Source organism: Lepidochelys kempii, chromosome 2 (genome assembly GCF_965140265.1).
Source record: "Lepidochelys kempii isolate rLepKem1 chromosome 2, rLepKem1.hap2, whole genome shotgun sequence".
Taxonomy (NCBI): Eukaryota; Metazoa; Chordata; order Testudines; family Cheloniidae; genus Lepidochelys; species Lepidochelys kempii.
In genome coordinates this window covers 180,016,369-180,032,983 of record NC_133257.1, presented here as the reverse complement: position 1 = coordinate 180,032,983, position 16,615 = coordinate 180,016,369, and the positions used below count along the sequence as shown (strand labels likewise).

General features: G+C 44.0%; 1 protein-coding gene across 2 annotated transcripts in view; it reads left to right on the top strand.

Annotated features, from left to right (window-relative positions):
* Positions 1-1,587: 1,587 nt before the first annotated feature.
* EPDR1 (ependymin related 1) overlaps positions 1,588-16,615 on the top strand; it is a 62,015-nt gene continuing 46,987 nt past the window's right edge. The window contains exon 1 of one of the 2 annotated variants that reach the window (XM_073332870.1): positions 1,588-2,209. In XM_073332870.1, coding sequence (XP_073188971.1) covers positions 1,947-2,209 — 263 coding nt within the window. In that variant the 5' untranslated portion in view covers positions 1,588-1,946. The remainder of the gene's footprint in view (positions 2,210-16,615) is intronic. The other variant, XM_073332869.1, reaches the window with a different exon arrangement.

Sequence of the window (16,615 nt, the reverse complement as noted above, 5' to 3'; positions counted from 1 at the left end):
AATCCCATTAGCTACCCACTTCGCCTTCGTACAATCTCCCCATAAATCGGATCAGCAAAGGAATCGGTGAGAGGGGAAGATCTATTATTTAAAGTTTTTCAAAAGCACTTCGTGTCACAAACCAGCAGCCGCCAGAGTTTTAGAAAACAGTGCAGACCGTTCACATTCGAGTCGTTTTGTCCCTTTCAGTAGTCTGAACGCCGAGGCTTTCATTTGACTACATTCTACTTTTACATCGGTGTAATTCAGGAGTAACCCCAGAGTGTTCACTGGAATTGCTCCGGATTTACAATTTATTAAAAGAGTTGCATTTCATCCTTGATTACCAGGGACCAAATTCTGCCCTCAGTTCAACTGTGCAACTCCAGTGAGAACAATGGCATATTGCAGTCACTGGCATAGCGGGGATGTAACTGAAGGCAGACTGTGGCCCTCCTAGGGTAGCAATTTCCCATCCCCTCATTAAGATTCTTTTGTAGGATGCACTTGCAGTAAACTCAGGTTGATGTGCTTTCCTGTTTGTAGCAGCAGCAGCGCCCTCCCTTCTAGTTCCCTCTGTGTGCTTTATGTTGCCTATGTTAGTCTCTCCCCCTCTTTTCTAGGAAACTGCTCAGGAGGAGACAGCAAACTTAGGCCAAGGGCTCTCCAAGGCAAATGGGGGAAGAACGGGTATTTTTGGGGGAAAGGGGGTGATCCTATTAGCCATTGGAGAGCAGATGCCAGGGAAAGTGAAATGTTTTCCCTCAAAAGCAACATTTTAGACAGGTCTCTCTAAGCAGATCATTCTTCAACTCCCTTCCTCCATGAGCCCCAAACACACAACAAATGGACACGAATATATGTCGATATGATAAAACTGGTTGCAGCTTCCAGTCCTTCGCTTAGTAGCTCTGCTTTGAGACTAGTAGGAATTTGGGGAGCAGCAAAATTGTATGCTCAAATATGTGCTTTCACCGCGGCATAGGAACCCTTGACCGTACACACGCATAGAACACAGAGGAAAAAGTGATCAGATTTGCTCACAATCAAATTCCACATCACAGAAGCTCCTGTCAAAGACAGAGCACAAAATATAGGGTCCAAATGGAAAGCAAGCAAACCATCAGCTTCCCAAACAAGTGGCCACTTTGCTCCTTGCTGAAAAGTGTCTACTTTCCTATTCTGGTTTATATATGGAGCACGAGCATGAATGTATTTTAAAGCACATATTGTCCTTTTTTCCCTCTTTTTTTGCTGAATAAGAAATATGTGATCATTATAAGTAAACTGAGCAATGACATTAACATATATAGTTTGCTTCCTTTTTATCTTAATTAAGCCTTCAAGGAGAAAACGTCCAGGGCTGAACATAAAGAGGTATATGGAACAGATATCAAATACAGGCTTAATAGCCAGTATTCCTAGCCAGAGTATTACATCAGGAGCAGAGCTCCCGGCTGTGGCATTGGTATCATGTGCTGCCCCCCAGCTCCGACACTGGCATCAGATGATGGCTCCCCTCCTACAGCACGGGTATTAAAATCCAGCTACAGAATTGGGGCTCTCGATCTCATGCGCAATGCCCGTGGCAGGAAACCCGTGTAGCTTTTCCCACCGTGGCCGTTGTTTAAATAATTGGTGCCCGGCGGGCTGCAGGCGGCACTCTGCCTCCGCAGTCCCCTGCTGGCCGGAGAGAGAGAGAGAGAGAGATCAAACAGCAGCCGCCCTAGCTCAGCATCGCACCCGCTCCCGTCTCTCTCCCAGTTGCAGAATTTGCTGGGCCCTGGCTCCGCGCCTGCCGCTGCCGCAGTCAGCCAGACCCGCCTTCGCCTTCCCCGGACATAGCCACGCAGAAGGGGCCAGCGAGCGAGCGAGCGGCGGCCGCTCCAGCGCCTCAGCAGCCCCGGGCTTTCTCCCCTCCCCCCTTCACCCCACCGGGCTCGCGCGGACCAGAGGAGGCACGGAGGATGGCGCGCGGCGGCGGTTGCCTGGGGCAACCCCGGCGGCGGCTGCTGCTGCTGCTGGGCGGCCTCCTGTGCCTGCCGGGCTGGCCTGCGGGGGCGGCCGCCCCGCCGCCCACCCCGTGCCAGGCGCCGCTGCAGTGGGAAGGGCGCACGGTGGCGTACGACCACAGCAGCGGCAGGAACACCAGGGCGGCGGTGTCTTACGACGGCCCCGGCCAGCGCCTCCGGCTCCTGGAGGAGAGAAAGGGGCTCATCCCCTGCAAGAAGTAGGTGCTGCGAGCTCCACGGGGGTGGCCCCTCCCTACGGGGGAGGGGAGAGCAGCCTGTCAGCCAGTCACTTCTGGGGAAGGGGCGGCTTGGGGCGGGAAATCCCACACCCTGCCTCTCGGCCGTCAGGGACCTGCTGCCTCTGCAAACCTGCTCTAAACAACCCCCCCCCCCCCGCCGCCGCCCCCCTCCGGCCGGGCAGTGCTGGCGTTGGCGGGAGAGAGAGGACCTGAGGGTGCTGGAGCAGGGTGTGGTTCGGTAAAGCTTTCAGGTGCACCCTGGGCCCGAGTCAGGGCACGTTGAAGTCAATGGGAGTATTTCCACTGACTTCAGTGGGCACTGGAACACGCCCCAAAGGGCTACACAAATACTACTGGGGAGCACAGTCCCCGAGAGTCCCCTGTTCAAGGGCTGTAGCCCCCTTCCCCTTGCTCCCCCCTCCACACACCGACAAGGTGGTATAAACGCCCAGAGAGAGAGAGAGAGAGCTTCCATTCCATCCATCCCACCATCAGTACCTTACTCAGTTTGCAACCAGGGGATGCATTTCTTCCTCCTCCTATTTTCCCCAGGGTTTGTTTATCAGTCTGCTTCCGCATGCTTATTATATCATTTATGCATCCCAGGCCACAGCTTTAGCATTGTGCTGTGAGCCTGCCCAAAGAATGTCACAGATAAATCATTTATTTCAGCCACTGTAATTTGGCAGATTGTGTAGCTCACTTTAGACCCATTCCCCAAAACTGGACTCCCACAGGTCCAACAGATTCTGCCCTTTTCATTTTCATCAGATTCAGATCACTTACCCCAGTGTAAATCAAAAGTAACTTAGTTTAAGTCAGTGAAATTTCTCTGATTTTACACTGGCCTAGTTGAGAGCAGGATTTGGCATCATGTTTTTAACTGATCTGATCAGTGATGGGTGGTAAGCACAGTGAGATGAGGTGATTTCTGGTGGATGGTGACAGAGGACTTCCCCCATTACATTTTTTTTCTTAGGAGAGGGAGGTGATATGGAGGTTAAAGGCAAAACCAGAAAGAGCCTTTTAAGTGAACTGAGCTGTCATATCATGGTGACAGATACTTATGTAACAAGCAACAGGAAAAGAGCCATCAGGGACTTGACTGATGTCCATGCTCAATAAATATACTTTACTATATTTATCAGTGGCAGCTTGTGAATCTTACTGGACTTGTGGACCCTCTGGAGCTGGACATGACTCACGGACCCCCTGGAAGACTCTCATGGACCCCTAGGGGTTCGCAGACCCCACTTAGAGAACCACCGCACTAGCATTTTGGCTGGGTTGGGCACGCAATTGGTTCTTGTAATAGACTGAGAGACCAGACAGTGCAGTGTTAATGCAGTTTCTGTCTGGCCAAGACCTTTGGCTTGGGCAGCGACACATAGGTTGTTGGCAGAGATAAAACTTCTTGTGTCAAGATGGATTAGTTGATCATTGGTATAGATGTTAAACAGTATGATGAGAATACACTCCCCTGTTATAGACTTTTTTTCTGTTGCCATCATTGGCTCTGCTTCCACATAGTTTGACATAAAAACATTAATTCTCTAATAGAAATTGTAGCAGTCGTAGGAGGTGGTGATATTTCATCACATATGTTTTAGTAAGACGCTTTAAGTGATGCTGATAGGTCAACAAACATGGTGCCTGCTACCACTTCATTTTCAAAACCATCTTTAGTGTATTGGGTGATGTTCAGCACTTGACTGGTGTGTGACTTGCCTGGATGGAATCCAGCTTGCTCTGGAGTTAGGTGCTTTTCAATGAGTGGCGATAGGCCTTTCATTATTTTCCCATTTGCCAACTCAGACTCAGGAAGACCTCTAGGGAAAACTCATTCCTGAGGTGAGGCCTTCAATTGAGAATGCCTTTTCACTGATTCAGTGGAATATAATTCTAGGTATCGAAACAAGATTTCAGTCACTACGTCAAGACACATGAGGAAAAATGAAGGTACCAAATCTGTTCATTCCCCTTGGTACTTCCAACTGGCATTTGTTTTTGTTCTTTCTTATTTGTATTGTGGTAGTGCCTAGAATTTACGAGGTGCTGAACATGTATAAAGGAAGATGAAATCTTTGCCCCAATGAACTTACAATTTACTCTTCCAAACTAAGTGTAATCAGTTTTGCTCTCATCCTGCATCAAACACTGGGAAGGAAGAGAGAGGGTTCTGTATTGCTCTTTGTGGCAGAGCAGACTCGCTCCTACCTACTTCCTAGCCCTCAAACAGCCCAGAGACATTTGTTCGAGTAAAACACATCATGCAATATATTTACAGTGTTCTATTCCACCACTTAAGGATGATGCAGCTACATACCAACAGTACCATGGAGTCCTCAGCTCCGGAGGGGAGAGATTGTTCATGGTTCTGACTCTACAAGGCAACCTCTCTCTCTCCCACTCACTCTCTTCACACTTCCTTCCTGTGCCTCTTGTACCCTCTGGGCTAATGAGTTAATTAGCCTTTTAACTCTCCCCAGTCCATTCCAGTCTATCAATTGCGCACTGTTCCCATAGTCACGTGTGCTCAGGGGCAACCCACTGGAGTTGCAGTGATCAGAGCGCTGGCTCAGCTGTTGTTGCCCAGCACTCCATCACACACCTTTCTGCCTTACCTGACAGTCAGATTTTTCTTTTCCTGTTGTCTTCTGCACTTATTGGAGGTGCCACCCTGTGTGGGTCTCTCTTGGTCCTTAGGCTGATCATCTAGGTCATCTTTGTGGTATCCACTCATTTCCCACCCATTGAAATCACACTTGGTGTGGGGAGGACACCCCCCACACTTCCATTTCAGTCCACAATTCGCCACATCATGGGCACCCTAGGGGAGTGCTTTCTCCCTCTGTGTCTGGCGATGGATTGAGAGCACTTCCCTCATCCCCCTGATTATTCAGGGCCTCGGACTCTCCCAGGCCTCTGAACTGTACCTGCGCAGCTTTTCCTTGGTGCTGTGGTGTGGTGGGCTACAGGAGCTTGGGTTGTCTTTCTCCACTATTTCTGCTTCCTTAATTCCTATCCCCTCCCCATCAATTTTTGCGAGGACTCTCCTTTTCTCCCCTTTCACCTGAGTTAGGCTCTGTTATCTAGGGTTTTTTCCCTTCCATTTGGGCTCTGTTTCTTCCCTCTCGGGTTTTCTGTTTCTCGGCCTGTGGCCCCCTAACACCACCTTCTTTTCCTAATGGGAACGGGTTCCAGTTGGTGCCCAACACAACAGGATGGGGCAGTCTGTCCACTCCCCCAACTCACTTCCAATTAAACCTTCCCTGGTCTTCCAGGTTTACCTCTGCCACAGGGCAGCACCTTTTTATGTGTCCCTGGTGCCTGCACTGGAAACACGTCATGTCAAACCCTGGCTGAAGCTCTTAGTTCTGGGCTCTTCCTTCTTCATCTCCACACCCTTGGTAGCTGTGGTTTCCCTGAATTTCCTCCCTAGTTCCAGTCCTTTATAGGGTTGACCCTCTTTCCTTCATAGGTCCACCTCCTCAAACTTCTCCATCAGTTTTACAGCTGCATCAAAAGAGATCAGTTGAAGCCATCTAACCCATTCCAGTATATTCTTGGAGAGGCCCTGAAGGAGTTGTGCCAGCACCAGAGCATCCATTATCTCTCCCATCATTTGGGTGTCTGGCCTGAGCCAACGGGTAGCCAAATCCATCGAGTTTTGAATGAATGCCTGGGGCTACGCACGCACACACACACACACACACACACACACACACACACACACACACACACACTTCACCTCACGCCTCTGATTTTTTGGCATTATTTCTCAGTGAAGAAGCTGACTTGATCTATGATGGCTACCTGACCCCCTCATAATCCCTGGCCTGCTCATCATTCAGGGCCATAGAGGCCACTTGAGTTTACCCAGTCAAATAAGGGGCTAGCTGTAGGGCCCAGGTTTCCCTGTACCAGCCTGCACACATAGCCACTCTCTTGAAGGTACCCAGGAATGCATCAGGGTTGTCCGCAGGGCCCATCTTACGGAGCCCCAGGGCTGGTGCCCAGTTGCTGCTCACTGCTACAAAACTCACCATCTGCAGTAAAAGCTGCTGCTGTTTGTTGGCTTGTTCTCTTATTAAGATCCTACAGGCTCATCTGTTGCTCAGCGCGTAAAGCTTACCTCTCCAGATGGTGGAACTGCTGGAAGCTTTGCAGCATCTTTGGCATCTCTGCCTATTGTTTTACCAGTCATTGCAGCATTGTATCACCATCCTCTACTGTCCAGGCCACCAGCTAATATCCTGGATAAGTGTGCTGGCTCAGCTGCTGTTGCCCAGTACTCTGTCACATTCTTCATCCAAATATCTCAAATACTTATTAATTCTCACCGTACCTCATTTTACAGACGGGTAAAATGAATCACAGAGGTTAAGTGACTTACACTAGATCACACAGAAAACCAATGGCAGAGCTAGAAATATGGGTGAAATCCTGCCTCATTGAAGTCAATAGCAAAACTCCCATTGACTTCACCGGGTTTAGGATTTTCCCTTAGGAGACCTGATCCCCATCCTGTGGCCTCCCAAACTTCAGACCAATGATTTCAAAAATTTTGACATTTACAAACTGTACTGTTTGTTTGCATGCATTGACAGATACTTTAACAATTAATACAGTTCTTAGTGCACTAAAATGTAACAAAAATAATATTTTTGCTCTTTTTGTTAATAATTTCCATTCTTTCCAGCATCATATAATCATTTAAAAAGTCTTTCTAAACTGCATGCTCCTGAATTCTTTTTCTGTGTCAGAATGGTTGTCACAACATTCTTATTCTGTATCCTGTTTTAAATCTAAATTTTCTTTCCCCTTTCTAAATTGTGGGGTTTTCTTTTAGTGATATTTTGGAAAGGAACAGTTTTAACCGTATTAAATATAAGATAGGTCAAACATGAAAGGTGGTAATTCATTCCTGGGATCTGTTCCTTGTCATACATGTCTTAAATTGATCTCAGGAGATCTATGAGGTACAAGTTTCTTCATCATATATCAGTTCTAGGTTGTTTTTCAAAACAGAAACAAGTGTAGAAAAGTGCATTAGAAAATCTGATGTTGTATTGTATTCTGATATGCAAACTGTACAACACATATTCCCATGTTTGCACAAACATATTGCTGTATTATTTGAAGATTCTGGTTTTTTTAAATATTTTTTGAATATTTTACATATTTGGACTGGATTCAACTACGTCTGGGCTGATAGAGCTGGGCACAGGGCAGACAGGTGCAGTCGAAGCCTTCCTTCATTAGTCCTACCCATTCTATTCCTGGGGGCATTCTGCACCAAAAAATTAAAAATTCTGCTCACAATAATTTTAAATTCTGCAAATTCTGCAAATTTTATTTGTCAAAATAACACTACATAATCACGCCAGTTTCAATTATTTTGGTAATTTATTTAAAAATACCTGTCAGCAAGTATGTCTTTAACAATACAAACACGCACACAAATTCCCCCAGGAGTAGAAAGTTAAAGAAACCCCGGTGACAATCCAGTTCCTGTTTCTCTGCCCCCTCCCCACCTCCTGAGCCCAGCTGGGGAACCAGACACCCACAAGCCCTCTCTAGGGCCCAGCCATGCCCTCCCAGCCAATACACCTGAATCCCTTCCCTTTCAGAACCCAGCCACAGGGACCCCCGGCCAAGATACTCACACCTCTTTCCCAGAGCCCAGCCACAGGGCCCTGCAGCCCGTTTTTGTGGGGGAAAATAAATTCTGCACATACATTAATTTCTGCAAATTCTGCATTCAGAGTTCCCCCAGGAGTATACATTACGATCTGCATTTGGGGACAGAGCCTGTCCCACTTCTAGCTCCTCAGAAACACCCCGAAGCCCAGCCCCTCCATGCCAAATGAGCCGCAATAATGAGCAAGCGGGACAGTGTCCCTCTCTCTCACATGCACAACCGCCCATCTCCCCCTAGCGGTGATTTACATTTCTACCAGCTGCTCCAGGCACCCAAACTGACATGCCTATGCTGCCAGGGAGGGGCATGTGACCACTCTTGTGGCTTCCCTTTGGTTCCCCATCAGAAGTAATTTTTCTGTGGGGAAGCAAAGAAATCTGCAGGGGACATGAATTCTGCACACACGTAGTAATGCAGAATTCCCCCAGGAGTACCATTCATTTATTGCAGACAATCCTCTGACCTTCACTATTCCTGGTGGGCAGATTTCCTGTCATACAAAATTGTAGGGAGATTTTATCACGTATGCCAATAGTGTCCACTAAGGGCCTGATCCAATTCCCACTAAAGTCAATGGAAAGATTTCCATGGATTTCAATAGGTGTTGGATCAGGCCTCAAGGTGTGATCATAACTTCATTTTACTTTGGACATAGTGAGTCATATCCTGAAGGCATCAGAAGTTCAAAATCAAAAGGAATTTTCCAGATTTTTGAAAAAAATAGTTCTGTCTCCTAACCTCTGTTATTGGCAAGAGAAAGATAATTAGGCCAAGGCACTGACTACAAAAACAAACAAAACTGCTATGCAACCCTCTAGAGAACTGTTAGTAACACTTCTCATGAGCAGCAATATACAAACTTTACTCATATCAAATGTAACTAAGATACAGTAATCAGTGCTGACCAAAGATTTAATTAAATTGTAAATAACAAAATGTTTTCTAAATCCTACAAATATGGGCCTTAATCCTGCAAACTGTTCCATGCTGTGGGACTCTTGTGCCAATGCCCAGCCCCACTGAAGTTGCATGATTTCAATGGGACCCAAAGGAGTGCAAGGATCTGCCTGCTTGCAGGATGGTAATCACAGTAAGGACTATACTTATTAGGGCTTTCCATGTAGGTATATCAATGGTGCGCAACCTGCGTCCCATCAGGATAATACATGGGCAAGCCGCAAGACAGTTTGTTTACATTGACCATCCGTAGGCATGGCTGCCCGCAGCTCCCAGTGGCCGCGGTTCGCTGTTCCTGGCCAATGGGAGCTGCGGGAAGGGGCTATGCTGGTTGCTGCTTCCCGCAGCTCCTATTGGCCAGGAATGGCAAACCACGGCCACTGGGAGCTGCGGGCGGCTGTGCCTGTGGACGGTCAGTGTAAACAAACTGTCTCACGGCCCTCCAGCAGATTACCCTGATGGGCTGCAGGTTGCCCACCACTAAGGAATACGTTTAAAAATGAAATGAACAAATTGTGGTATTTTCATACCCACTTCAGCCACAATGCCCACAGTGAACTGCTTAAAGATAATAGTGAGGTAGGTGGCCTCTTAGGGTATGTGTACACTGCAATTAAAAACCCACAGCTGGCTCGTGTCAGCTGAACCTGACTCAGGCTTGCGGGGCTCGGGCTGGGGAGCTATTTAATTGCAGTGTAGACTTCCGGGCTTGGGCTGCAGCCTGAGCTCTGGAATTTTCCCACCTTGCAGGGTCCTAGACAGAGCTGGCACTAGGCATAAGCAGACTAAGTAATTGCTTAGGGCCTCGAGCAACTTATGGGGGCCCCCTATTATTAGTATGTGTTGTGTGTTGGGAGGAGCAAAAATATTCCTGCTTAGGGCCCCCAATGGGCTAGCACCACCTCTGGTCCTACTGCCTGGGCTTCCGCCCAAGCGCGTAAGTGCACACTGCCGTTAAACAGCCACTGCAGCCTGAGCCCCGTGAGTCCAAGTCAGCTGGCATGGGCCAGTCACACGTGTCTAATTGCAGCGTAGACATTCTTAGTGTTTCATTAATCTCTTTTCTTCACTTACCTTATTTAAGAACAAACAAACACTGAACTCTGCAAATTGTGCACTTAGGCTGAGATTGACAAAGGATATTTAATTAAATGGGAGCTCAGTGCCTAACTTCTTTGAAAATCCCAGTTTTAGCTAATAAAGGCAGCCCGATATTCCTGTTTCACTCACTCATGTCTTCTGCCATTCTCCACTGCATTGTGTTCTTCAGATTATTGTAAATTATAAAATTCTTGGGGTAGGAACTGTCTTATTTTACATTTGTGCATCACCCAGCACAATGGAGCCCCGATTCTGGCTGGAACCTCTGGGTGCTACCATAATACAAATAATAAAGAAAACAATAATTTTCATCCACTAGATTGTGCCATCTCATGTTTTATTATATTATTCCATAGTTCACTCCAGTAGTGCTATCATATCATGTTCACTGAGCATGCTTAAAAAGTTCATCCTGGTTCTAGAGATATTACCATTTATTGTGGTATTCCCCTTTTTAAAAATAGGGAATATCTCTTAAATCTTTATTGTCTAATGCTGGAAGGAACTTAAGTGTGCCAATAGTATATAGTAACAGTAATACCTAGTTCTTGTAAAGTGCTTTGAGATCCATGGATGAAAAGCACTATATAAATGTGGTAAGTATCATTATCCCTATTTTACACATTGGGATCTGAGGCATTTGTTTCATTTGAATGTGATCTCTTTCAAAGGTAATAGGGCGAGTCAGTGAGACATTGGAAGAGAAGCTCAGGTGCTATTTTACCTTCATGCTATATTTTGCAAGTTTCAATTTAGCCTGAGCGCGTAGGTCTTTTAGATACCTTTTGGATTCAATTGAAAGGAGAACAATAGCTGCAGGACTCATAAAATTTCACTCCTGGTCCGTCACAGCTTTTACGTGCACATACAGAGATATACACAAAAAGGAATCCACATTGGTGTTAGCTTCTACTCTATAAGAAATACAAGAAAAATATTAAATTCACCGAATGGTCAGCACCATGAAGAGAGGAAGATATTTCATATTCAACCTTCTATAAGTATATCATGAACAATAAACTCTTTGGGACAGGAACTACAATTAAGGTATGTTCGTATAGTGCCTAGCATAATGGGACCCTAATATGGTCAATTCCTTTTGGCACTTATAATGGCAATAATAATGGAGAGTAAAAAATCTGAACTATTAAAAAGATGATAATATTTATTTAATAACAAAAATGATTATTGATTATTTCTCTAGTCTCTGTGCTATTTTCAAAGGACAGACACAAATGATGAATCTGCTTAACTCTTTGACTTGAGAACAAAAGCTGCTGATGCTGTACAGGAGGCACAGTGCTATGATTAGGCAAGTGCATCTTGCACTCCTGTAGCCTGTCTGCATACTTGTGTCAATCCTTCTCCCAGACTGATAAGAAGAACCATATGGTCAGGTGCAAATATAACAGCATCTGTCCAGAGATGAGATGATCACTTTTCAAAATAAACAAGAGTGTGGGCAGGTGTCTCTGATTTATCTTGAGCCAATTCTTAATTGTTTAAGGCTGTGCAGTTGTAAAGAGAAAAACAGTGGAATCTGACCTATTAAAATAATGTAATTCTTTTTGTTTCTGTGGCCATTATGATGACTTAACTGTCTAAGTCATTGAGCTCACATCACTGAATGACTGCAAATTTGTTTCTCAGACTTGCTTTTGAGAGTGGTTTTTGCTACTCAACATTTAGGAAATAAAATATGACTATGGATAAAATTTTCAAAATTGCCTAAGTGACTCAGCAGCCTAAGTCCCATTTTCAAAACTAACAGGAACTTAGGTCCTAAGTAACTATTAGGCTTTTAAGTGCCCAAATCACTTTTGAAAATAGGACCTAGTCTTCTCAGTCACTTAGGCACTTCAATAATTTTGCCTATAGCTTCATCTGCCATTTCCGAGGTGTTCGTAACTCTGAGGTTCTCAGGGGATCTTTGGTAGATTCTAAATATTGCTGAGGGGTTGTTAAAAAAAAAGATGTCTTCTTAGTGAGAATCACTGTTAATTCATAGTTCTTTATGGACCAGGTTGCTATTGCATTTAATGGGAACTGGATTAAACCCTTCATATTTCTGAACCTCATAAAGTGGGGATAATACTTTATTCCTCCCACTGTGTCTGTCTCTTCTATTTAGATTGTAAGCTCTTTGGGAAAGGGACTGTTTCTGCTATATGTGTGTGCAGTGTCTAGCACGCTGGGTCCCAGTTTTGACTGGTGCCTTTATACACTACCGTAATACTACTATTAATAAAAGTAAAGCAAAACCATATCTGAACTAGGAGTACATTATGTCTGGGTGTCTTTGAATCAGATGCACAGGACAAATGTTTTCACAAGAGAAATTGTTATTATTTGCATTAGGGGACTTTTTGGCATCCTGACTAAAGGAGTTAGGACATATGTGTATGTGTGTGAGTGTATATATATATTCTTAATTTGTTCTGTGTTTGCAGACAGTATATATGCAGTGGTGATGACATGACTGAGCAGTTATACAAACACTGTGAAAGAAATCTTTATATTCATGATCTTATACTAGTTTCTAGTTCAACTTGAGGTTTGATGTAATTAAGATGGCAACATTACATTTATCTTCAAAGGGCCAAATACTATATGTCAGAACTACCTTTAAAATTTTATTTAAAAATAAAATACTGTAGCAGTGGAAGTGCAGTATTGTTCTTTAAAATGAAGTTATTTTCTCCTTGAGAGAAAATGTAGCTTTGCATCTTAAACTGAGTATTATATTTTCTCTATGTATTATATACAGTGAAAGCCAGTTTTACTAAACTCTGATACTGTGAAACTCATGGTGAAATAATATAAAGTCCAATATTACTTCAGTGAAGTGTAATATAAACATTTTAATAATGGTTACAATGAACTTTTTCTTATAGTAAAGTTGATCTGTTAGAAAAATTACTGCTCTGTAAAAAGGTTCCACTCTCCATTGATTTATTTACCTTACAGTGGGCCAAATTCTTTTGTACTTACTCAAGTGGTATAATAAATTACTCCATAAATAGTCCCTCTGAAGTCAATTTAAAGGGGGTATTCAGAACAGAGGCATCTCCAGAAATTTATCACATCTTATGCACAACTGAACCACTCTCACTTTAACTTAAAATGTCATGAGGGAGGAGCTGCTGGGCCAAATTTCATGGAGTGGTGTTGCAACCCATTCCACAGGGTCGCCGCACCACTCAGCTTTGGCCCAGCACCCGTCTGTCAAGGAGCCAATGGGCCAAACCTGAGTGGTGCAGTGAACTCATACGCCACATTACAACCTCACTTGCTTTAGTGGCCTTCTCAAATGGGGGGGGGGCGGGGCCTAGAGAAAACTGATCCTCACCCTGGGCAATCCTGCCCCCGCCCCAGTTGGTCCCCTGGCCTATGCTATACACTGTGGGTACCATGCATACAGCTTCAGGCACTAATGATTCAGAATAAGTAAGGGTATCATAATCTGGTCCTATGTAACTAATTTAGTGTTATCACAGATCCTTGCATATCTGTTAAAAGCACGCTGTTGTGGGGTTTATTCAAGATGAAATGTTTTTAAAAGTCTGCAGCTAATATCCAAAAGTGGCAACTATAATTTAAATGATGTTTTCTTATGGAAGTTGTTCAGAGAACTAATGTAATTATCCTTGAGGTTTTCATCATAAAATGCCACATCATTAAATGGCACCAGTTCCCAACAGGAACAGAACAAAATAATTATGCTTATTTTTTTTGCTGCGTTCTTGTTCTAAACCTGTGACTAATTACAGAAAGAAAACAATGTAAGATAGCTATGAAAACCACCGGTTACAAGACTGTCCACTCAGGTTTCAGGCATTAATCTTGTCCATCTGTTTCTCTGTCAGTTCTTGAACTTTCATATTTAGCATAGCAAAATCTATCAGCTTCCTTCTGTCATCTCCTTGCAGTTCAAGATGAGGTTGATACTTCATCTAGAATCAGGGAGATCTGAATATACGAATGCACAAAAATGTAGCACCCTTTGCTTTTCTCAGTTCTTTAAAACATTTTGAATGGAATTCACTCCTGTGTAGATGGCTAGCATGAATTCTGTCCACCTCTTCAGTCCCACATTAGTCCTCAAAATAAGGGGCAAGGTGGTGCATAGACTTTGTGCCAGGCTTCTGCAAAGATTTCACCCTCTCTCACTAGGAAATATATACCTACTTGTGTCATATAAAACTTATGTTTTTGAGGAGGAGAAGCTAGATTTCACCTGAAGAGTGTAAAAGTGTAATGATTTACATGACTGTGCTAAAACTTTTGAATGCTCAGGTGGAGAACAGTTTCATTTGTTTAGAAGTGCAAGGAAAGACATTTTGTTGTACTCAGTTTCATTACTTCCTTATACCATTAGCATCTGTGGTTTCTATGATATTTGAATGCTTTTCTTGCCAGGAAACTTGTGTTTCTGTCACACTTTTAGGCAGACAGCACTGGAAAGTTTACTCATTCTGCATGGGTATGACTCTTTCTAAAGGGATTGTATATTTGGAAAACCTGTTTCCATAAAGGATCAGGCATTGTTGTTATAATTTAACTTAATCCAGATTCATTATCCTATACCTACTGCTGTAGATACACATTCATTGTTTCTTACACTGTGGCACATACGCATAACCCACCCTCCCCCCGCCCACACACACAATCAGTCTGTTATGTTATTCTACATGCCTTACAAAAGAGGGAAAAGGAACCTTGACTATATAACTGATTAGGTGGTAGAAGAGTCAAGATGTTTCTGGTGTCTCTTACACTTTTTTGTAGCAATGAGGAGGAAAATTAGGATGGGAGACTGTGGCGGGGTGGCGACTCACCGGTGTGGTGCCGCCTACTGGTTGTCCAGGGAATTAGCTCTTTCCAGCCCCAGAGCACCCTCTGCTGGCTGATATCTCACCTGCCCCTGGCACCTTGTGTCCCTCCCAGACCTTGGTGCCTTTTACCAGGGGTTCTGCCCATCGCAGCAACCCACAATCTGGGGAACTCCCAACCCCCTATCCCCACCTCGCCTCAGTGGCTACTGCCAGTCACCATCTAGCCCCCACTCACTGGGGCTGACTGCAGTCTTTAAAGGCCACTCATCATTGGCAAGGGGGGTTTGGACCTGCTGCCTCTGCCTATTTCGGGGCTGCCCTTCTGCAGCCCCAGTACCCTTTGTGGGCCCTTAACTCAGCCTGCAGTTTTGCTAGGCTGGAGCTCCCAGCCCCCTCTGCCCTTCCCCAGCACTGCTCCATCCTAGGTACCCTTCTCAGGTTCCCAGGTAGCCAGATCCTTCCCTGTCTAGAAGGAGAGAGAGAGTCTGAGTCCTTCTGACCCACCACCCTCTTATAAGGGTCAGCTTGGCCCTGATTGCACTGGCTACAGCTGTGGCTGCTTTCCCAATTAGCCCAGCTTTCCTCACTGCAGCCCTCTCTGGGGCTGCTTTATCCCCTTCTGGCAGGAGCAGGGTTACCACCCTGCTACAGAGACATAAAAGAAATGAAGGGAAGATGGGCCTAATGTTGGCTAATAGAGTCCCCCAGTGCATCAGGTAACTAGGTTCATTCATCTAGTTGTTGATGTTGTATGAGACTACTATCTTATCATCAGGGCTGTGCAGATGAGATGCTTTGTTTTTCTTCACTCTGTGCTTGAGCTGTTTGTGACTACAACCACGTGTGAATATGCACAAACACGGTTTGAATCTTAACTCTCTCTATAAAGACTAATTTTTCAATATGTATTTTATTAAATTAATGTTTACTCATATATTTGTTTCTTTACTCTTTCTTTGTTTATCTATAGATTTGTTTTTGTTTGTTACACTATATTTAAGCTGTGATGATTTGTAATATATAATACTCATGGATGTGAAACCTTATGACTGCAAGCATAAAGTGTGACAGCATATAGGTTTCTGAAATGAAACAAAACAGCAAACTTGGAAGCACCACTTAGATACAAACCATACATTAGGAGATAAAATTATATTATACAGTACTTATATATATCTGACTGTTGTTAGAAGTGGTGACCTCCTTCTCTATTTCTATGAATACTGTTATGGATTTAAAGCACTGTTTGTTTGAATTTACTTTAAGTGCCTATTTGTGTTTTGAACTAAATAAAAAAAATCCTTCAAAACTACATAAAATTTGGATTATGACATTGCAGAATATATGTTGTAACTGAGATACCTATATGCCATAGCAACAGGGACTATAAATGTAAAAAATGTTTTTGGGATTTTTTTTAAAAACAGGTGACCTGAGTTAAATTTATAGTCTTTTGCTCAGGGGTCAGATTAGGCCAGCTTGCCCATGCTTAATTACCCATTGGTTTTAAATACTACCTTCTGTTAACATCAACCTGATCTTCATATTAATTCCCCCCAAAACTTATTCAAGTGTAATTTTGGCTTTCCATGGGAAGTTCAATATAAACAGAGTTCTCTCTCTGTTTTTATGTTCAGAAATGTTACTAGAATTTTTGTTTAAAAAATAGCAGATCATCATTACCATATTTATATGATGCCTATTAGAATCGAGTATTCGTAAACACAGAATATATGCATAAATCTATGACAGCCAGGACTCTATCTACTGAAACTGCAAACATAGCAG